The sequence below is a fragment of the Ursus arctos genome, unplaced genomic scaffold (assembly GCF_023065955.2).
Source record: "Ursus arctos isolate Adak ecotype North America unplaced genomic scaffold, UrsArc2.0 scaffold_14, whole genome shotgun sequence".
NCBI lineage: Eukaryota > Metazoa > Chordata > Mammalia > Carnivora > Ursidae > Ursus > Ursus arctos.
Window position 1 is genome coordinate 1,756,111 of NW_026622808.1, and position 23,049 is coordinate 1,779,159.

General features: G+C 57.7%; 2 protein-coding genes across 2 annotated transcripts in view; one reads left to right on the forward strand and one right to left on the reverse strand.

The window, feature by feature from the left end:
* The window catches only part of FAM83G (family with sequence similarity 83 member G), a 30,036-nt gene extending 18,843 nt beyond the window's left edge, over window positions 1-11,193 (reverse strand). The window contains exons 1-2 of the mRNA XM_026521129.4: window positions 11,134-11,193; window positions 10,025-10,686 (exon numbers count right to left, since the gene is read on the reverse strand). Of these exons, the coding sequence (XP_026376914.2) occupies window positions 10,025-10,546 (522 nt within the window). The 5' untranslated portion in view covers window positions 10,547-10,686; window positions 11,134-11,193. The remainder of the gene's footprint in view (window positions 1-10,024; window positions 10,687-11,133) is intronic.
* Window positions 1-23,049, forward strand: part of SLC5A10 (solute carrier family 5 member 10) — a 59,175-nt gene that overhangs the window by 32,192 nt on the left and 3,934 nt on the right. Inside the window, exons 10-11 of the mRNA XM_048227218.2 lie at window positions 19,380-19,487; window positions 21,864-22,014. Coding sequence (XP_048083175.2) covers window positions 19,380-19,487; window positions 21,864-22,014 — 259 coding nt within the window. The remainder of the gene's footprint in view (window positions 1-19,379; window positions 19,488-21,863; window positions 22,015-23,049) is intronic.

The following is a 23,049-nucleotide window of genomic DNA, read 5'->3' on the forward strand; positions in this document are numbered from 1 at the left end:
CTCCGGGCTCCAAGCTAGGCTCCGGCCCTGCGTGAGCCGTGTCTCTCTCTGCATCTGTCTCCTCATCTGTAAAACGGGGAAGGTGGATGCAAGGCCCAAGGCTGGAGCTGCCGAGGGATCCTCGACTCCCTGGGCCCTGCCCAGGTGCTCCATCTGGCTTGTCTGGGCCAGCTGGAGCATCTTGCGGTGCCCACCGCCGCCCCGCCTCCCTCTGCCCCACCGGCCTTGGCAGGCAGACACCCCGCCGGCAGTACCCAGCACCCCCGGCGCTGTTCTGTGGATTCCCCGTGACCACACAAGCCACTCTTGGAGCGGAAGTGTTCTCACAGGCCCACTGGGTAGAGCAGGTCTGTGGAAGCCCTGGGGGAGGAAGGGCAGGGGTGAGACAGCGCAGGGGTTCCACACTCAGCTGGAAGACCGCTGGCCGTGGGCCCAGCCTTGGCGGCAACATCTCTCCCTGGGGGGCCCTGACCCCGCTGACTCGCCCCTGAAACACCGGGCCTGGAGCCATGCTCCCAGCTGCTCTCTGCCATTTGGGCACGCACCACGTCTCCAGTTCTGGAAATGCCGCAGCAACCGGCCGCGTGGCATGCCGTCTCCTGAAGGCCTGGACTCTGAGAGTCGGGTCAGGGTCCAGCAGGTCCCCACCTGGAGTTCCCTCTGTAACACCTGCCCCACCCTCCCTGGACATGCAGCTGCGTGGAGGAGGCTCAGAGAGAGAGAGGCAGCCCTGGTCTCTCCCTTTGAAGGGCTCCAGAGCAGACCGGGGAGACAGACACGACCCCCGCACCCTGGAGCCCAGAAGCAGCAGGGCACAAGCACGCAAGCCGCTGGCCCTCCATGGGCCTCGTGTCACCACCTGCAAAGTGTTGCAGGTGAAGAGAGCCTCAGAGCTCTGGGTCTGTCACGCTAAGGCCCTGATAGACATCCAGATGGTGGCGGCATGGGCTGCAGACTGTCCTGGGAAGACGTGTGACCCCGGGCAAGAGCCTTAGTCTCCTCAGGGGGCGGTAACAATGCCCACCTGCCCAGCTGTTGGTGGGCAGAGGGAATTAACGCAGGCACAGAGCCAGCTTGGGGCCCAAGAGCCTTTGCTCGGCAGGTGCCACTTTCTTGCCTCATCGCACCGACTGGAGTCCTGACCCACCTGACCCATGGCACCCTCTGGGATGGACAGGCCAGGAATCATCACTCACCGTCTTCTCCACTCCCCTCTGTGCCAGCTGGAAGGCTGGTGGCACCTGGTAACTCACGGGGACGACATGGAGAATGCTGCGGGCTGTTCTAAGGTTTCAAACAATGGCCATCAACACCCTGGGTTCAACTTCCACTTCCGGCCATGGCAGAATAACAGAGCCTATGCTAACCTTCCTGCCTTAACCATAAAACAAAACAAACCAAAACCCACCACGGAAATAGGCAAAATCTATGAAACTCTCGCCAACAGGACTGCAGCAAGCACAGTGCTCCTTGAGAGAAGAGAAACAGGTGAGATCGGCCCCAGGATTGCCTCAGCTTCCTCCGAGCCACAGCATGGGGACGGGCCCTGGTGGAGTCCGGCAGTCTCCCTGAGTTGAGGAGACAGGGTGTGCTCAGAGCACGGTCGCCAGAATTTTCAGGACAGAATACTGGGGGAGAGAGGGCTGCAGGGAGCGGACACCAGACACCTACACAGGGTGTCCCTCTGAGCCTTCAGCTGGTGACTGAGCGTCACATGCACGGAGGAAACCACCTAGGCTGGGACAAAACTGCTGGAAAAAGGCAGCTGGAACGGTCACCGCTGCTCACGCAGGACGCAGGAGTCATTTCCATTCCCCTCGGCTAGACTGCAGACCCCTCTAAGACTCAGGGCCTGCAGGAGAGTCCTCAGAAGGGTATTACCTGAGTAATGGACAAATAAGCCCTAGACCAGAGGTCAAGAAACTTTTTCTGTGAAGGCCACATAGTAAATACTTCAGGCTTTGCAGGCCATATGGCTCTGACACACTCGACTCTGCTGTGATCGCATATGGACTGTAGTCCAAATCCTAGCCTGGGCTAAATCTGCCCTGGTCCCACCTAATAAAGCTTAAAAAACACCAAACTGAACCCCAAGATGTGAAACTAGCAACAATTAAGATGAAAAAGACACTGGATGGGATGAATAACAGATTAGACACCATAGAAGAAAAGATGAGTGAACTTGAAGACACATCAGTAGAAATGATCCAAAATGACCCATGGAAAGGGACTGACAAACCAGGATCGGCTAAGAGCATCAGTGAATGGGGGAGTCCACCTAGAGGGTCTAGGATACACAAAACTAGAGTCTCAAAAGGTGCCGAGGTGGAGAAGGGGTGGATAAGACAGAAACATGTTTGAAAAAATAATTCCATAATTTTTCCACATTTGAAGAAAACTATCCATCCACGGTCAGGGAAGTTCAGGGGCTTCCAAGCAGACAGACAGGGAAAAAACCTCACCAAGGCACATCAGAATCACATCATTTTAAGCCCGTGATAAAGAGAAAATCTGAAAAGCAGCCAGAGGGGAAAAGACCATTACATAATGAGGAAGAGAGATAAACAGACTTCTCTACAGTATCATCGCAAGCCAGGAACACGGGAGCAACATCTGTAAGGCACTAAATGCAAAAGCAGTTATCCTAGAATTCTCTACCCAGGGAAAATAGCTTTCCAAACTAAAAAGGAAACAAGGACTTTTTCAGACCTATAGATGCTGAGAGAATTCATCCCCGGGCAGACCTGCACGGCCGTTATCACCCCCCGTACACGTGGAGGGGCTGAGACTCCAGAGGATGACAGCTGTCTGCCTGGTGGAGGCACAGGCTGCCCCTCCCTCACTGGAAGGGCAGAGTTACTCTCTTACCCCCCCCCACCCTACACCCCCTGCCATCTGGCTGCAGTGACTCAGTCTCCCATGTCCTCAACATGGCCCTGCACCCCCCTTCCCTGGTGCTAGCAGGATTAAGGAGACTGAAAGGCCTAGAAGTTTCTCCAGGCACTGGGGAGGGCTCCTAGGAGCCCCACTGTGGGGGGTGCTCCTCCTGACTTCTGGCACTCTCCAAACCAGTGTGCCCATCCTCTGGTTCCAGAGGTCTGTCACCGAGGGAACAGCCTGGTCCTGCCTCCCAGGGAGGGAGTCTGTGTAGGTCATAACACCTGCTGATCCAAGCCAGGGTTGGGAGAACCAGGCCAGCTTGCTTGCTTGCTTGCTTTTTTTTTAAAGATTTTATTTATTTATTTGACAGAGAGAGAGACAGTCAGCGAGAGAGGGAACACAGCAGGGGGAGTGGGAGAGGAAGAAGCAGGCTCCCAGCGGAGGAGCCTGATGTGGGTGGGGCTTGATCCCAGAACGCCGGGATCACGCCCTGAGCCGAAGGCAGACGCTTAACGACTGAGCCACCCAGGCGCCCCCCCGGCCAGCTTTCTGACACTCACGCAGGTGTCCCTTTTCCAGGGACTAAGGAGAGGCAGCAAGGACCGCTCCCATTTTCCAGAAAGGGAGTCCCTGTCCCAGAGCCACACGGTCAGCTGGTGGCAGGGGCCTCCTGCTTTGGGCTCTTCCCCTGGCGGGGATCCTGTGTACATTCTAGCTGAATCCACCTGCCGCCCCCGCCCCCTGGAGCCCACCCTGGGTCCTGAAACAAACTCTTGACCATCAGCTCTGCCCAGAAGGTAAATGGCCCTGGGCCTCCTGGCTCTGCCATTCCTTCCCTGGGTGGCCCACGGACGGCCTCAGCTTCTCTTCTCGGCAACACGGGGGGATGCATTGGGTAACCTGCGTCTCTCCCCTCTGACATTCATCAACCCTGGCGCCTTCCCCACCCTCTGGACTATTAAAACAGAAGCCTCATTAAGGCCAATTAAAGGAGGCTCGGGCCTCCTGAGTGCCAAATGGCTGCAGCAGGATGGGGTCAAGAGGCGCATACTGGTCACACCCAGAGCCCTCTGTCCAGGGGCCCAGCCCAGCCCAGCCCAGCCCAGCAGCATGGGCCCTGCCCTGAGTCTCCAGCCCTCCCCAGATAGACATCGGCCTCCTCACCAAGGCTCAGGAATGCTGCAGGGGAGAGGGGCCGGCAGAGTGTGGGGGAGGGCCGTCAGGTGACCGGGGCTGTGCCTGTGGATGAGCCGAGAGGACAGGTCCTGCCCCCTTCCCACCGGCCCCAAGGGGCCTCCGAGGCCTGCGAGCTTCCAGGCCTGCAGGCAAAACGTCCAGCCCACCAGACCCCCACACAGTCATCAGTGAACCGCACCAGCTGAGAATTTTCAACACGGAATATCTCAGACTCATGAAGTTGAAAGCCTGTAAAACCTCAGGTTTCCTGGGGTCCAGGAGTGACAGGCGCTGTGGTGTCACTGAGCGTCTAAATCCCCAGGAAGACTGGCCTGGAAAGGACTTGCCCAAGGTCACACTGCAAGCCAGAGAAAGCCTGAGGCCACTCGTCTCTGCTGCATTCCAGCAAGCCCCTGCTTGAACTCCTCCAGGACGGGGAGCTCACCACTTTGCAACCCAGACTATTCCCAGAGCGAGGCTGTCAGGAGAGAGCGGAGGATGAAGGTGGGGAGGAGAGAACTCGCGTTTACGAAATGCTGGCTCAGTGCCAGACGCCACACTGTACTCTCGCCACAACACTGAGGCGGGTGCTGGCATCACCGTGGCAACGAGGAGGCAGGAACCGAGGGTCAGAGGGGTGAAGTGACTATCCTGGGGTCGCACAGCTGGGTGACAGCAGAGCTGAGGCTTGGCCATCGGTCTGGGTGGTTTGGAAGCCCCTCTTCCCACCGCCCTGCACTGCATTTAGCCTGGGGAGACGTCTAAGCCTGGCGAGCATTCGGAAGCCACGAAGGAAGGAGGCTAGTGCAGCCCACGCAGGCCGGAGCCTGCCAGGACGCAGGGCAGGGTCCTGGTGTGGAGGGGACGCCCTGCCCCTTGCTCGGCATCATCGGATCACTCAGGAGCTCGTGGGCGCTCCCAAGTCTTACTGTTGCAAGACAAGGGCCCAGTCCCCATTTTGCAGATGAAGACACTGAGGCCCAAGGCCATGCAGCAAGGGGGTGGCTGAGCCGGACAGGAGAGCGAGGGGACTGTGAGAGGACTGGCCCCTCTCTGCTGGCCCAGGGAGAGGGCTCTTGGCCTCAGCATGAGCCTGCCAAACCCGGGAAACCAGGAGTGCCATGCAGGCCCGCCAGACCAGAGACCCTCATGTGAAGGCCAGCGGGCCCACTCTTAGCGCCCTAAGCTCAGGCTCCTCACTTGGGACAGGAGTACAACGACAGCCCCCACCTCACAGGTCACGGGAGGGAGGGCTGTCCCAGCAGCAGGGAGGCTGCCTGCCCCAGCGCTGGCTGCGGGAGGCTGGCAGCGTGCGCAGGGCCGAGGTGTGGGCCCTCCTCCTGGCAGAGCGGCTCCTGGCTCTCCTCAAACTCTCAATTAGGATGCAAACGCCGTTGGGTAGGAAGCCTTTGGAGAGGCCGGAGCTGACACCTGGGATGATGTTATCAGATCGTTCCCCACCTGCAGGCCAGGGCCCTGGGCCTGGGCTGGGAATCGCAGGGGCAGGCAGGAGGCCCCTCCCTGGCTTCGTGCCGTGAGCCTGGGCCTGGCCACTGTTCCTCCTGGGCTCCAGCCCGTGCCGCATGCTCCGTGGGCCTTACCCTGGGGCCTCCAGGGGACAGCCTCGGGGCCACGGAGCTCAGGGGAGATGAGAGCCCTCCCTCCTGCTCCAGGGGACCCGCAGGGAGCTCAGCTTCGGGGCGCCCTGTTCTCCCCAGTCCCGGTGTGGTCAGCCTTCTCCCCGCCCCCCCACTCCCCTCCCCCAGGAGAGCCCAGTGTTTGGGAGCCTGATGGGGACAAGGAGCCTCATGAAAAGGCTTTTACTGTCCTGAGTCAAGCTGGGGGCAGCAGCAAGGCGCCAATGCTCCCATGAGGGGCAGGGCCCAGAGAGTACAGCCAAGATGCCGCTTCCCCGCCGCCCCGGGGCAAAGGGGCTCAGAGCCCGGAGACCTAGGTTCTGAGCCCAGCTCCTCCAAGACGCCTGCCCTCCCTGAGCTCCGCCAAGCCTCGGTTCCTCATCTGCACGGAGCAGGCAACACCTCCTTCGGGCAGCTCCTGGGAGGACGACAGAGCAGGTAAAGTGCCCGCTCAGCAGCTGGCATAGAGCTGGCATTTAATGAATGCCTCATTAAGCTGCTTTTATTCTCCGGGAGCCCAGCCGCGAGCCAGGACGTCAGCGTGTGAAGGCAAGGGGCCGACAGAAAATATCTCGGGCTTAATCAGACATCGTGAAACCTGGTTCCAGTCTCTTCCTGCTGTGCAGCCCGAGGCAAGAAACTGAACTGCTCTGGGTCTCCGTTCCCAAGCCCGGGCCCGGCAGGCACAAGAAGTGGGTTCTAGTCCAACCTTGCACACACACTCTCCCTCGTGCTCCCTCCGTGTCCTCACCTGTACAGGGTTCACCCCTGCCCGTGGGACCTTCCCCAGACTGTCTGGGGTTGGTGAAGGGATCCTGCTAGCGGCCTGCTGGGGACCCTGCCCCCATGTCGTGTGGGGGGAGGGGCACTCCCTCCCCAGCCCCCTCCGGGACCCAGCCCAGCCTCACCCCTCTCTCTCAGAGGCTGCAGACGAGCAAGGCTGGGGCTCACCCCTCCTAGGCATGATGCTACAGGCCCGGCCTCTGGTATGCAGTTGGAAGCCCGAAGCAGGTTTTTCCCCAGGTAAATCACTGGTCCCCAGGGGCGGGGGTGGGGTGGGGGGGTCCGTCTCAGAGACTTAGAGCCCACTGGGACTGGAAGACAGCTCACAGGGTACAAGCTGTCTGCTCAGGGCCATACAGCCAGTTCAGTGAGACCCCAGGACCCACTGGTCTCTTGTCCCAGCAGAGTCCAGAATCGTAGGGCAAAGGGACCCTTAACAACCTTCAATGCCTGTACCCACTTTACAGATGAGATGACTGGGGCTCAGAGAAGAGCTGGGGCTCGTCCCGGGTCCCCCAGTGGTGGAGGCAGAGCAGGGACTTGGGCTCCTGGTACCGTGGCCCACTAGTTTCGTTCCAGTGTTTTGGGAAGGGGGCAGTTCAGCAGCCTTGACGGGAACACAGCCGCTCCCTGGCGGCCACGCTGGAGCGGGCTGAGTGTGTGCTGTGTCACTTCCCTGCCCCAGGGTCTGCCCGGTGTGCTGACAGGCCAGGCGGGGGAGGAGCTGGCGGGCTGGGCCGCCCTGAGTCAGCACCAGCAGCCCCAGCCCAGGGGCCCCGGTGGGCAGGGGGTCAGTGTTTGGGCCAGGCAAGCGGACAGTGGGCTCCCCATCCCAGGTCTGGGGAGGGGGGAGTGTTTTCCCCACCTTGCTGCTGGGGGGGCCAGAAGAGGATGCGGGGGCGAAGAGAAAGAGGTGATTCAAGAGGAGCAATAAGGCAGGGAGAGCTCCCGGTGGCAACGGGCGGGCAGGCCAGGCGAAGCACCTCGTCAGCATCCGCCGTCAGCATCCGTCAGCAGCAGGGCCCGGCGCAAGCAGCCTGAGTGGGGCGGATGGGAGGGTTGCAGGCAGCGTGGCTGAGCTGCCCCTCCCTGCCCTGCCTGTCACTGTGTTCCTTCAAGGCCAGGATGGGCAGGGGACCCGTCCTGGAGTCTAAGGACAACACGGGCCTGGTCCCCACCCCTGCACCCAAGAACTAGCTAGGTGACATCGGCAGGGACGAACCAGTCGGGCCTCAGTTTCTACATCTGGAAAATGGGCAGATCCCACTACCTGAAATTATAAAGTGCCTCGCACTAAAAACCCAGTAGCTATTGTCATTACTGCTCGCCCACGCGCACACACACCGTGCTGGCCTCGGGTCCCTGGACGGAGGTGACAGGGAAGCACAAAGGGTGGGAAGCAGGGGCATGGCTCACCGTGGCGCCGTGGGGTGTGAACCAGTCCCTGTTCTCTGTGCTCTCATCTGAAAGACCCCAGACCCTCATGCTGAGTCTGGGAGGCTCCCTGCCGTCCGAGGGTATCGGGCAGTCTCAGCAGTGGGCCCCCATTCTCAGAGGGATCAGGCGGCCATGCCAGCTGGTCAGGGGGCCCCGCCGACTGTGGTACCACACAGACCAGGGTTCCAAGCCAAATGGACCTCCCCCTGGCCTTGTCACCTTAGACAGGCGACGCCAACAACCTGGTGGGGCTTTTGTGGGGAGCAAATGAAGTTACAAGAGACCCACAGGACTGCATGGGGTGGCTGGGTCTCAGCCCTGGCCACAGACATGTGGGGAGGATGCCCTGGTGCCCAGCCTGGCCCCGGGTGCCCCATCTGGCCCCATCACTGGGCCAGGCCATCAGTCTTTCCTGTCTGGGCGAGATTAGACTCTCTGGCTGTTCCCATGCCGAGCTGGGATCTGGTGTCGGCCTCCTTCCTACTCCCAGCGGGGAAGAGAGGGGTGGAAGAAGGGGAACCCTGGCACAGAAGGTCAAGCCCCACCCCGGGCCTCAGTTTCCCCATTTTTAAAAAAGGGGTCATGGGATCCCAACAGGCCCTCCCAGAGGACTGGGTTCCACGACCTCAAGTCATACACGTCAGCCGCACCTGCCTACCCCACGGCAGGTGTGGGGAGGATTCTTCAGCCCAAGAGCTACAAAGGCCCCCTCCTCCTCCCACTTTCCCTCCTCTTCCTGCAACTCTTCCTCACTCAGGTCACCCGATTCCATTTTCACAACAGCTAAAGACGCAGCTCCGTCGTCAACACCACTTTATACACCCGAAACCCGAACCCCCAAGCTACCTGGGATCAGGCCGAGAGCCAGTCTCCGAGACACAGGCTATCCGACTCTGCCAGCCCCCTCAGGGGACAGGCACCCCACCTTTCTAGAAACCTGACCCATGGCCACCTTGTCAGCTCCCAACCCACCTCTGATTTCTCTGCCTAAGAGTTTCCCCAGGCTCTGTCGGCCAGGAGGGTTCCCAAAACCAGCATTCTGGGCTCCTGCAATTTGCTGCCCCGCTCCGGGCCTGGCGAAGGGCTAGACTCTGCTAGAAATACCTCCCCAGCACAGACACTGCTGATCACTCACCACCCTCTACCGAGCTCAGACCTGGCCTCAGAACCTTTCTCAACACAGCTCGCTTGGGCACGCTTTACCACTCAAGTCGGGTTGTGCTCTGAAACCACGGGAAGTCATGTCCCCTCAGCAGGAAGACGCACCAGCTGGTGGCCTGGCTCGGCAAGTGGCGAGCACCCCTTCTCAGGATGTGTGTCGGCATATGGCTGAGAATGACCACCCACACCAGGGATACCACCCGTCGCCGCAGGGGTCGAGAAGCAGCAACGCTCGAGGTCCCTTCACTGGCAAAATTCAACCCAGGTGGCCAACCCTCAGCGGACTTCACTGCGCTTCCGCCCAAGGACCATCCCCGCCCCCCACATCCCAGCCTGGGAAGGTTCTGCCACGACAAAGTTCACAAAGAGGCTCAGAGAGGGTGAGCAAGTCCCTCTCCGTTGCCCAGCGCAGCCCGGAAACAGACACGTTTGAACTTGGACCTCCAGGCCAGCCTCAGAAGCACCCAGGCTACTCCTCAGTCTCCATTCATCCTCCACCACCCCAGAAAAGCAACACCAATGTTCATGGTGTGTGTGAGAGCTTCCTGCTTCTCAGGTGTGAATCAGAACCACCTTGAGGGACAGTAAGTGATGAAAACCCCGAGATTCCTCCCCGCCCCACCCCATCACAGCACTTTCTTCTGGGGAAGCCGCTTGCCGGGTCTGGGGGCATCAGAACACGCCCGCCCCCCCAACAAAGCACAAAGGCCCTTTGAGATGGGGCAGCCCATCGTCACCCGCCGGAGGACCCAGGGACCCTATCCCTGTGCAAAGACACTGAGGAAGCCCAGGAGAGCGGGGGAGGAGGCAGCCTGGGCGGCAGCAGAAAGAACCGCAGGGCACGGTGTCGGGGTCTCCGTACTGGTGCGCTGAGTGAACGCGCACAGAGAGGGCAGAGATGCTGGGGGCCGGCTTCCCTGCGGGGGACCCCCGCCCAGCAGCTGGCTCACCTTCTGGGCCTGGCTAATCATCTTTCTCACCACCTCTTTGATGTGGGCCTGCCCATCGATGGGGGGCTGCATGTAGACACTGGCCCGGGTCACCCCACGGTAGGCAATGGTGTCGGGCCAGCCCAGGTCCAGCTGGGGGATGGATCGGTCGGACTTCTGGGGCCAGTACTCCAGAGAGGGCAATGGCTCAGCCTCGGGGGAGTCCCCATCTGCCCTGCTGGCCTCCTCGCTGTCGCCAACACCATCGTCCTCAGGCCCCCGGGGCCGGCCGGCAGTCCTCGGGTCCTCGGAGCCCGGGTCATACACCTCAATGGTCTCCAGGATGCGCTTGAGCTCCAGCTCCGACAGGAAGTCCCGAATGTTCTCCCGCTTCAGCACCTCGTAGAAAGCCTCCCTGCCGCGGGCCACCAGGGCCTCCAGGGCCAGCCGCTGCTCCTCGCTGTAGAAGAACTCGGGCTTCGACTCACTGGAGCGCCAGTTGACGTGGCTGTCGTCCAGACACTGCACCTGGGAGAAGGCCATGTTGCCACTGCCCCGACGCCCGTGCCGGGTGGGCGGGCGACACAGCACTCGGCAAGGTCCGGCTCCGAATTCCGGCCCGACTGCGGCACGGCGCTCTCTGGGGCTCCACCAGCGCCTCGGCAGCTCTGCCCATAGGGAGCCTGCGGGAGAGCCCAAGTGAACGCAGAGGTCAGGTCAGGGTGCAGGCGGGACCGGGGAGGGGCGACAGGGCGACAGGGCGGGGGTGGGGCGACAGTGGGCGAGACGGCGGGGCGGGACCCACGCCTGGGCGCGGTGTGCCTCTATCAGTAGGGGCCGGGGGACCCACGTCCCGGAGGAACTGTGGAGCTGCCTAAAGTCCTAGGCAACTTCTGGGAGGAACCTGGGCAGGCAGGGAACTTCCCAGAAGTTTCCAAGAGTGGGAGGCAGGGCGCAACTCGGGTGGCCTCTGGCCCAGCTCGGCGGCGCCCCGCATTCCGACGGCTTCCGGGACCGGCGACGGGGTCTTAAAAGATCTGCGGGCGCCACGACCCGCAATCCGAGAGGCCTGCCCGGAGGAGGCTCGGGGAAGCGCGGCTGGCGGGGGCCGCGGGCCGGGACTCGCTTACCGGGCGGGCGCGGGCGCGGGGCAGAGCCGGCAAGGACAGCCGCGCGGGCGGAGCGGAGCGCACCGGCGGCGGCGGGCTGGTGACTAATGCCGCCCCGCCCACCCCGCCGCCGCCACCTGCGGTCACGTGCCGCCCTGAGGGCGGGGCCGGAAGCTGATTCACCCCCCTACCAACCCCCGAGGGACACCGGCGTCGGGTGGTTGTGCGCCGCGTTTTCTCCGTTGCTTCCCGCGCTGAATTCTGGAAAGCGCAGGGACCAAAGTCCAACAGCTCCTGGAACGCTGCAGCCCAGAGAGGGACAGTGTTCTTACTGAGAACACACAGCAAGTCAGCAACCTTTGCACCACTCCTCCCCCTGACTCCAGGGCCTGTTGGTAACCTTGGTCCAACCCTACCGGTGTCCAGTTTCCCAGGTGAATCAGGAAGTCTGTGCAGATACCCAGCTGTCTAGTTATGGAAGTAGAGTTAAGGTACCGGCCTGGGAGGCCCCAAGGCAAGGATAGGGCATCCTCTGACCCAAACTCAGGAAGGATCCTTTACAGAGCCTGGTGTGCAGAGAGCAGATAGATACCCAGTTCTTAGCCCTGCTCCCTGCTGGGAGGGGTACCCCCCCCCAGGACTGGTCCCACATGAGGAGTTGCACCCACCTGAACCCTGGGATGGGGAGAGCCAGAGAGGGCTGCTGTGGGCTGGAGTCAGCCCAACTCTTGTGCGCACCCCCCCATCTTCCCCACCCCACTCAGCCGCAGAGAAGAGGCAGGCAGTCAGAGGGGGCAAGCACTACCTTGGGAGTCCTGAAGCCTGATTTCCATAGCCTCACTGCCACCGAAGACCCCGAACAAGAGTCTTGGGGCCTCAGCTTCTCCTTTTGCTCTTACGACTGCACAGAGGCCCTGGGGCTCATGAAGGGAATCCTGGCTCTTGGGGCTGAAAGGCATGAAGCCCTCCAACCTTGCAGTTACCTGCCCGTATTTACAGATGCACAGGAAGTTGTTAGAAACAACAGCAACAACAGAGAGGCCACAGGCAGTCTCCCAGTTTCTCCCCGTGGAATCATCTTGCAGAACCGTAGTACAGTAATATGCTAGCCAGAAAATAGACCTCAGTGCAATCCAGAACTTGGTCAGATTTCACCAGTTTACGTGTGTGTGTGCACGCGCGTGTGCAACCTTACCACATGAGTAGATTTGTGTGGCCACCACCACTGCAATTACGATGCAGAACTGTTCCACCATCACCCAAACCTCCCTCTCTACCGCCGTACGCACATCTCCGTCCCTAACCCCTGCAACCACGAAATCTGTTCTCCATCTCTGCAATGTTGTTATTTCAAAAATCAAATGGAAAGTACAGCATATAACCTTTAGGGATTAGCTCTTTCTCCCACTCAGCGTAATTCTCTGGCAAGTCATCCAGGTCATCGTGCATATCTGTAGCTTGTTTGTTTCGATTGCTGGCTAGTATTCACGGCATGGATGGACCAGAGTTTCTTCAACCATCTCTCCTGTTGAAGGACAATGGGTTGTTTGCAGTTTGGGGCTACTGTGAATTTAGCTGCTATGCATATTCATATGCATGTTATACATATTCATTTGTATATATGTTGTATTATGTATATTTCACATTCCTACCAATAACATATGAGTGATCCGGTTTCTCCACATCCTTGGCAACATGTTATGTTGTCACAATTTTTTTATTTTAGCTGCACTGATAGGTGTGTAATAATCTCTTCCTATGGTGTTAATTTGCATTTTCCTATTGACTAATGATATAGAACATATTTTCGTGTGCTTATTTGCCAGCTGTCTGTCTTCTTCAGTGAAATGCCTGTTCATGTGTTTTGCCCATTTTCTAAGTGGATTGTTTGGTGTTTCCTGTTGAGTTTTGAGAGGTCTTTATCTTTTTCTTTTTTAAGAGAGAAAGAGAGTGAGTGAAAGTGTGAGCACAGATGGGAGGGGTGGAGAGGAGGGGCAGAGGGAGAAAGACAGAGAGAATCTCAAGCAGGCTCCACGCCCAGCACAGAGCCTGACATGGGGCTCTATCCCACAACCCCAACCAAGATCATGATCTGGGCCGAAACCCAGAGTCAGACACCTAACCAACTGAGCCACCCAGGCCAGGCCACCCCACTCTTATATATTCTAAATACAAGGTCTTTGTCAGATCTATGGTCTGCACATATTTTCTGCTGTTCTGTAACTTCTTTAAAAAATATATAGAATACAATACTACTAACTATAATCACTTTGCTGTACATTAGATCTCCAGAATTTATTCATCTTATATTTGGAAGTTTGTACTCTTTGACTAATATTGCCCCTTTCCTTCCACCCCATCCCCACCCCACCCCTTTCCCTCCAGCCCCATCATTCTACTCTCTTTTTCTGAGTTCAACTTTTTTGGATTCCACTTATAAGTGAGATCATATAGTATTTGTCTTTCTCTCTCTGACTCACTTCACTTAGCATAGTGCCCTCAAGGTCCACCAATGTTGTCACAAATGGTAGGATTTTCTTCTTTCTCAGGGCAGAATAATATTTGTGTGTGTGTGTGTGTGTGTGTGTGTGTGTGTGCATGCACAGATATCTTCTCAAGGTAGTGATTTCATTTCCTTAAGATATATACTAAGATGTGGCATTGCTGGATTAAATGGTAGTTCTATTTTTAGTTCTTTGAGAAATCTCCATACTGTTTTTCATAGTAGCTCCACTGATATATGTTCCTACCAGTAGCACACCTACATGCACAAAAGGATCCCCTTTCCTCTACGTCCTTGCCAACACATGTGATCTCTTGTCTTTTTGATGATAGCCATTCTAACAGGTGTGTGGTGATATTTCATTGTGGTTTTGGTTTGCATAGCCCAGATGACTGGTAATGTTGAGCACTTTTTCGTGTACCCGTTGGCCATTTGTATGTCTCCTTTGGAAAAAATGTCTATTCAGATCTTCTACCCACTTTTTAATTGGATTTTGTTTGGGTTTTTTGCGGGGGGGGGGGTTGCTATTGAGTTGTATGAGTTCTTTATATATTTTGGCTATTAACCCCTTATCAGATAAATGACTCGCAAATATTTCTTCCAAATTCATAGGTTGCCTTCACATTTTGTCGATGGTTTCCTTTGCTGCGCAGAAGTTTTTAATTTGTTGTAGTCCTATTTGGGTTTTTTTTTTTCTTTTGGTGTCAAATAAAAAAAATCATTGCCAAGATCAATGTTAAGGAGCTTACCCCCTCCCCAGGTTTTCTTCTAGGAGTTTTACATTTTTTTTATTTTTTTTATTTTTTAAAGATTTTATTTATTTATTTGACAGAGATAGAGACAGCCAGCGAGAGAGGGAACACAAGCAGGGGGAGTGGGAGAGGAAGAAGCAGGCTCACAGCAGAGGAGCCTGATGTGGGGCTCGATCCCAGAACGCTGGGATCACGCCCTGAGCCGAAGGCAGACACCCAACCGCTGTGCCACCCAGGCGCCCCTAGGAGTTTTACATTTACATCTTTAGTCCATTTTGAGTTGGTTTTTACGTATGGTTTGAGATAGTAGTCCAGTCTCATTCTTTTGCATGCAACTGTCCCATTTTCCCAACACCATTTATTGAAGAGACTGTCCTTTCCCCGCTGTATATTCTTGACTCCTCTGTCATAAATTAATTGACTTTATACGTGTGGGTTTATTTCTGTGGTCTCCATTGTGTTCTATTGATCTATATGTCTGTTTTTGTGCCAATACTGTATTGTTTTGATTACTATAGCTTTGTAATATAGTTTGAAATCAGGGAGTGTGATGTCTCCAGTTTTTCTCTTCTTTCTTAAGATTGCTTTGGCTATTTGGGGTCTTTTGTGGTTCTATACAAATTTTTAGGATTTTTTTTTCTATTTGTGTGAAGAATGACATTGGAATTTTGATAGGGACTGCATTGAATCTGCAGATGGCTTTCAGTGGTATGGACTTTTAACAGCATGAATTCTTCTAATCGATGAACATGGTATATCTTTCCATTTATTTGTGTCATCTTCAACTTCTTTCATCAGTGTCTTATAATTTTCATCGTACTGGTCTTTCATCTCCTTGGTTAAATGTATTTCTAGGCATTTTATTACTTTTGATGCCATCATGAATGGGATTGTTTTCTTAATTACTCTTTCTGATGGTTCATTGTTAGTGTATAGAAACACGACCGATCTTTGTATATTGATTGTGTGTCCTGCAACTTTACTGATTTTGTCCTGTAGCTTTTCTTTTTGTCCTTTTCACAGGTGTCTCACACTGAACTTTTAATTTTGATGAGGTCTACTTTATCCATTTTTTCTTTTATGGATAGTGCTTTTGATGTCAAGTCTAAGAACTCTTTGTCTAGCCCTAGGTCCTGAACATTTTCTCCTATTTTCCCCCCAAAAGTTTGATAGTTTTTACATCTTACACTTAAATCTGTGATCTATTTTGAATTAATTTTTGTGTCAGGTGTGGCATTTGGGTTGAGGTTGAGTTTTGGTCTCTGGATGCCCACCAGAAGGACTTTACAGGGGAAGAAACAGCCTCAGAGACCTTAAATAATCACCCAGAGTCACACAGTAGGGCGTTGGGATATTTGGACTTAAACCCAAGTCTGTGTACTTTTCTTCCACTCCTTACTACAGCATCCACATCTGGACTGTCTCCCTGGGATGGGCCAGACCTGGTTAGGGAGTGGGGAGCAATTTCATTAACCCTTACAGTCTAATGTCCAGTGGCCGCCTTGGGAAAGGGTCATTCAGTCCATCAACAGACAGTGGCAAAAGCTGTCACAGATCACAGAGTTATTGGTGCCATGAGGATATTGCCCAAAGCCTGCACAGACATCCACAGGTTGAGAGTATGAATGCATATGAATTCCCTGAGTTTACGAAGGAGGGAAGGGTATTCCAGAAAGAGGGAACAGCAAACACAGTGGCCCAGAGGTGTGGCTAAAAGTGGCTAGGTGGGTAGAGGGCCATGAATGGCACATTTAGAGGCTTGCGATCCCTCCTGCGGGGGATGGAGAGCCAGAGAAGTGTGTGAGCAGGATGGATGGTGGGCAGACTGGTGGTTTTAGAAGTTCCCTTTGCTGCGTGCAGGGAGGGTGGGTTAGAGGGGCAAGGCGGTGCAGTAAGGATGTGGTGCAGTTCACCCGGTCCCCAAGCCCAGTGGCTGGACTTGGTATGGGCCACAGGGAGGGAGGACATGGGGGATGAGGGGAGGGGCAGCTCCCAGGCTTCTGGTGTGGGCCGTGGCTGGACAGCGGTGCTGATGCGAAAGGAGAGCCCAGCAGGGGAGCTCCCAGGCCCACAGAAGCTGGTTCCCTGGCCAACTCACAAGCTGCCTCCACCCCCGCTCAGTTCCCTGGCCCTCTCTGTCCTGAGGCTGCTCACTCCTGAGTGTGGCACGTGCAGGGGACTTTAATGGTGACACCTGCTGCTGCCATAAAGGAGACGTTGTTCTTTCTTGCTGTTCAGCACAAACTCAGGCAAGCGAGGCAGTGGTGCCCAGAGGCAGAGGTCCATGCCCAGAGCCTGGAATGGGCTGAATAAACTCGGCTGGAATCTCCTGACTCGGGCTTTCTGAGCCATTATGCAGCTGTGACTCCTCACCTGTCTGTCCCAGGAGGGCTGGGTCCAGGCACCACAGCCGGCCAGTCCAGGCCCAGAACGTGTCAGAGGGGCCCATCACCTGCCTTCTGTGTGCTGGACCCCAGTGCCCTCCCCCGCCCCCCAAAGTCCTGCCATAGGGCCTGGGGCTTTGTCCTGGGTCCAGCTGTGTGTCCCAGGTGAGTTATGCCCTTTGTGGTCCCAGGTTCTCATCTGCCCGCTGCTGGGCTGCAGCTCGATCAAACTGAGCCTGAACTTCTTCGTGGCTCTTTCTGGCATCCGTCATCCTCCCCTCTCCTCCTCCTCCTCTCCTGTGCCTGGCATCCTCCTTCACAACCATTCACTCCATTACTCACTCATTCATTCACAAAAGTTCACAGGATCTCTCCTCTGGGCCCAGCCCGCAACTGAGTGATACCTGAGACCTGGAGGTGATTCAAACCCAGTGTCCCGCCCTGGGGGAGCTCCCAGTCTGGTGGGGGAAGTAAAATAACGAACTATCATGATTCAACCCTTGGCCATAGGAGCCTTCGAGAGGAAGCTGCTTTGCAGGCTTGGGGTGGGGGGCGGTGCAGAGGCAGTCAGAGAAAGCCTCCGTGGACCAGCCCTTTGCAATGGGCCAGGGAGCAGGAGGTAGAGAAGGGTAGGACAGAGTCCTGGGAGGAGGGGACCTCGTCTGCAAAGGCCTGGAGGCGGCAAAGTGCTGGGTGTGTATGAGAAAACCCAGCAGGTAGGGGTGGCTGATGAATGCACGCTGGATGGGAGGACCTGGGACCAGTTGACAAGGACTTGAAAGACCACAGAAGATCCCCCCTCCCCCCGCACTGGGAAGCCAGGGGCTCCAGGAGTGTGGGGGAGGGGGACTCCTGAGAAGTAAGTAGTGTGAGCAGAGGTGTAATTTTGCAAGGATGGGGAGGATGGAAGGGAGGCAGGGAGGGGCTGGTGCCCAGGCGCAGGGCAGGGAGCCAAGTGAAGCAGGCAGGGGTGTGGCAGGAGAAGCCATGGGCCTGGGGGTTGGGGGGCTCGGGAGGAGGAGGGGAGGAGAAAGGACAGTGAGCTATTACCAGGCCGAGGTGGGGCAAGGGGACAAGTCTGATCGGACACACTGAGTGGGAGGTGCCAGGGGATGACAGCAGCAGATGTCCCAGGTGCCTGGAGCTCAGGAGAGGGGCTGGGCTAGCGACCGGGGATGCCAGCTCAGTGAGGATAGGGAGATGCTGCCCCAGATCTGCTAGCTTAGAGGAAGGGGATCTGAGACCCCCCCTGCAGTGGGCTGGGCATCCGTGGAGGGACTTTTCAGAAGGGACATTTGGAGGGGACAGTACTTAACTCAGAAGTGCCTGGTCTGCAAGGGGAGCACTGTGGCGCAGGAACGGCAATGCCCGCTGCCAGATCGAAATGTGAGCCCCCAAACTGGCCTCCCTTTCCCCTGAGTGCTGGTCGGGTGGCATCTGTTTCCGAACCTCCCCCATCATCACCCTCCTCTTGTTTGCTCTGCGCTCCGTGGGCCCACTGCTGAAATTCCCAAGGGACAGCAGCCACAGGGCGTTGGGAGAGGAGCACGTGAACGTGGGGTTGACCACCTTTCCCTACACGGTGCTGGGGAGCCCGGCTGCCGTGGGCAAGCTCCGGGAGTGAGGGGCCGTGCTTCCTGCCCCCCAACAGGGTTCTGCTGGGGCAGCTTGCTCGGGAGGCCCGGATGGACGGTTCAGACCAATACTCGTTAATCCTGCATTCACTCCACAGGTGAGCAGTGTGCCTTGCTCCTGCCGCTGGGGAGGGGGCCACGGTGAGACCGTCCCCTTCTTACGGGCTGACTGCCCACCACCCACTGGGAAGAGCAAGAAACAAACCAGCAGGCCCCAGTGGTTCCGAGTAAAGAGATGAGAAAAAATGCAGGGGGGGTGTTCAGGGGATGGACCGAAGAGTCACTTCTGAGCCCATGCTCCTGGGAAGGCCTGGGCAGAGGGGCTGGTGGGGAAGGCCTCAGGGGACAGGGAGGCCTCTGTGGCTGGAGGAAGGTTGGGGGACGGGGACAAGGAAGGGGACAAGCTGGGAGGAGCTTGGTGCCTCAGCGACTGGAGGGTCTTGCAGACAGCAGAACTACTGGATAGTTCTGAGCAGGGCATGATCCAGCCCCCCTGTATTTTAAGGGTCCTCCAGAAGCTGCTGGAGACCACTCTGGCTAGGAGATCAGGGGGACAGGCCCCGGCCTAAAGCTCTGAGCCCAGCTGTGGGGGAAGGTGCCCCTCTAGCGTGCATTTGCCCCTCAGGGGAGAAGGGCTGGGGACAGGAGGGGGGTGAGGGAGACCAGCGCCCCAGATGGCTTCTAACAGCGGACTGCTCACGTGGGCAATGCCACACTGCACGTGAGCGCCCTGGCCTGGCCTGGGACAGAGAGAAAGCATTATAACAGAGGACACTACGCGGGAAAAGAGTCAAGGCTTTAGGGGCCAGAAAGTTCTGAGGCCAGCCCCCTCCTCGTGACCCAGACTGGGAAACAGACCCAGGACCACGTAGCTCCTGGTCAGAGGTGGTGACAGAGCAGGGCCAGGCCGGGGTCTTGCCCACCCCAGCTGCTCAGGGCTGTTGGAAGGGCGGGGCGGGCCAGCTGGAACATTCTGGGCATCCCTCTGACGCAGATGACGTGGGCTGCGTGGTGCCATCCGAGTGCCTTCGGGCCTGCGGGGCTGAGATTGGCTGTTCCAACATCGCCTACCCCAAGCTGGTCATGGAACTGATGCCCATAGGTGAGACTCTGGGTGCGGTCCGGGCAGGGTGAGCAGTGGAACCTCGGGGAGGCAGGACCGGTGAGGGCGAGGGCCACCAGGGGGCTATGGAGGCCACTCTGGATCCAGTGTGACATCCAAGTGGGATGTTTACTCATCGGGAAAGAGAGGCACGTAATAATACTAGAAAATACTCACCTGGCCTCCCCCACGGGCCACGCAGGATTCCGAGGACTTTACATGGGACTACCTTCCATCTTGTCAAGAACCCTAAGTGGTGCTATTAGCATCCCCATTTTAAAGATGGGGAAACTGAGACCCAGGGAGGTTGAAGAGACCTGCCCAAGGTCACGTGGCCAATGAGCCGCACAGCTGGGCTCGCAGCCCTGATAATCTGCCCCCAGAGCTTGTCCTCTTCCCCCGTGCTGTCCTATCCCTTGAGTGAAGTCAAACTGCTTCCCACTTCCGGCTACGAGGTAGTTGTTAGCTCCGTTTTACAGCTAGGGAAACTGAGGCACAGAGCGGGGAAAGTGACTTCTCCATGGCGACAGAGTGGCTGAAACACGAACCCCGGTCTGTCTGGCCGCAAGCCCACTGCTGACTCTGCTGGCATCAGGAGCTCGGGCCCCCGTAAGCCCCACAGCTCCTGCCTCCCCCAACAGGTACAATGGTGGGGGCAGGTTTTGGCCTTTCCCACAGTTCTTGTCCCAGCAGAGCAAAAAGAGGAGATAGGCTGAGCCTTCCAAGACCCTCTGCAGCCTGGTTTCACCTCCAGATTCTCAGCTCTTGAGTGTCTCCCTCCCTCCCAAGTCTTCCCCTCTAGAAACTTCTGGCCCTGCCCTGCTTTCCCTTCCTCCTGGGGTGTGGAGGCCCAGGGGATGTGAGTTCACAGACCTGGGATCAAATCTCAGCTCTGCCACTCGATGGCGGAGATATTTGGGGCGTGTCACTTCCCTGCTTGAAGCTTCCATGTCCTCGTTTGTAAATTCGAGATAATGACGCCTACCCACCCCTTGGCGTGTTGTTGCTGGGATTAAACATAGTGACGCAGGGACCCGGCCTGGCGCAAGGCTTGGCCTCGCTGTGGGTTCCCACCTCTGGGCCTCACCTTCCTCTTCTGTTCTGGGGGGGTGGGGGGAGCTCGCTAAGCCCCCGAGTGCTGACACCCAGCCATTGTTGGGCCATAACCTCTCTCTAGGCCTTGAGCTCCCTGTCTGAAAAATGGGTGGAGAATAAGCCCCAAGTTAATCACCTCCCTGAGCAAGAGAAACAGGATGGAGAAATGTTTTGGGGAAAATCATGATCTAACTTACTTTCTTTGGGCCCCAGCCCAGTCAGCATGATAACTGAACAGAGAGGGCCGTGGGATGCCTGGAAGTCACACAGCGGGTCAGATGCAGAACCAAAGCCAGGCAAAGAAAGCACAAGGAAGGCTGATCCCTCAGGGGAGGGGACCCTTGTCAGGTTTATCCTAGGGCAGGGGGTGGAGGACAGACAGAGAACCTGCAGAGATTGGGGGGAGATGCTTAGACGCTTGAAGAAAAAGTCCAAGAGGCCTTGGCGATAGAATCAGACCAAGGCCCAGAGAGGGCAGCCGTCTAGCCTGATGCCACACAGCACTGAGTTGGAAATTGAACATCCTTCTGTCTCTCAGGGCTCCCCACCCTCAGCCCCTCTCAAGCCCACGACTCCCAGAAGGCTTTGCAAAGCAGAGCCTTGTCCACCGCGATGGGGACCCCTCCCTCGTTTTTCAGCCAATTCCTGGGTAGATTTTTCTCTCTCCCCTCGGGAACCACATCTCCTTTTCCACAGAGCCAATAAGAAAGGGGACCCCCTGTGCCTGCTGGGGCCTGCCACACAACAGGCCACTGCACCCTGCCCAGGTTGTGACCTCTAAGCAGAGGGTCCCGCCCCAGGCCTTCCTGTCCCCACCCCACCCCAGAGTTTTGCCTCTGGCGGCTGTGAGTCCCTGGGCACCTCTCCTCCCGCTAGGAGCTTCTACTTCCTCATCTGTCAAACGGGTTAATAAGGCTTCCGTCAAATCCAGGCCTGGGTGTGAAAGTGCTTTGTCACTTTCAAGGCTCTGTAGAAATGGGGTGCTCCTAAGTGCACCCAGAACAGCAGAAGCCATCACAGCCGTCCCGATGGGGCCAGCACCCTGCAGGCTCCCGCCGTAAATCCAGAAGTACACCCCCCCCCACCCCCCGCATTTGCCCTTGGCCTCCAGCCTCTGGTGTCCGGGCCTTTCTCCCGCGAACACCTCCAGCCTCCTTCCTGGGGGGCTCTGCTCTCAAGCACTTGTGAATGGCCGATGCTGACAGTGGGGCCCCAGGCAGGAGGACATGGGCAGGAGGGGCTCCCGGGCGCAGTCACAGCGGCGCTGTCCCCGACCCCCAGGTCTGCGGGGGCTGATGATCGCCGTGATGATGGCCGCGCTCATGTCGTCGCTGACGTCCATCTTCAACAGCAGCAGCACGCTCTTCACCATGGACATCTGGAGGCGCCTGAGGCCCCGCGCCGGCGAGCGGGAGCTGCTGCTGGTGGGCCGGTACGGTGGCCGGGGGGAGGGGGGGTGCCAGGCACCAGGGACAGGCGGGGACACGGGCTTCCCCAGCCACATGATGGATGGCCCGGGGGGCCCCACTGGAGGGGGCTTCGAGGGGTAAGTCGGAGGTTGCGGGTTGGAGGAAGGTCCATGCCACGTCCCACGTGGCTCTGGTCACCCGTTCGTGGTCACAGCCTTCATCTTCGATGTATCTCTTACTCTGAGCTGCCGGGGAGAGTCCCCCTTCCCCAGCCGTCCCAGAGATCTCTCTGTCTTCCCCCAGTCTGAGCCTTTGGCCCTCCTGACGATATCCAGCGGCCCCAAAGGGGGCCCAGAGCCAGTTCTCAGGGCGGCCACACTCAGGCCACAGTTGTCCCTGGCCCCCCTGAGCTTCTGCCGTTTCCTCCCAACCCTGCTTGTCCTCTGCTTGTCACTTCAGTGACCCACCCCACGATCTTTCTAGACTCTGCCCAAGCATCCCCTCCTCCATGTAGCCCTCCCTGATACCCCCGACCAAGGAATGAGCCCCTCTCTCCTCTAAGCCTCCCTCAGGGGATCATGGTCAGACCCCTCCCACAGCACGTGTGTCTCCCTGATGCCCCCCACCCACCCCTGCTCCCACAGGAACAAGCAAGGGCTGGGGCTGGCCCAACCCTCCATCCCTGTGCTCAGCAGCGTACCCGGGGGTCCTCCACTCAGCGATGGGTGACGGGAGGTTGGCGGCTGAGTGTCTCCCGGGTCCTACCTGCCCGTCTCCCTCCAAGCCTTGCAGCCCCCCTCCCCCCGCTCCGCTGGTCGAGGGGCCCAGCCTCCGGTGCCTCGCTTGACCAACAGCGCAGCCTCCGGCTCCGGCTCCGGGCCCACGGCGCCGGTCCTCAGGGCGGGGTCTCCCCCGGAGCTCCAGGCGGTTGTCCCAGTGATGCAAAACAGCCCAGCTTCTGTCAGAAGGGCCCTGTCGGGACACGCCACTCAGCAGGCGAGTGTGAGCTCATCGGCCGGCTCAGGCCTCCTCCAAAACAAGGAGCCTCTCCCTCCTGC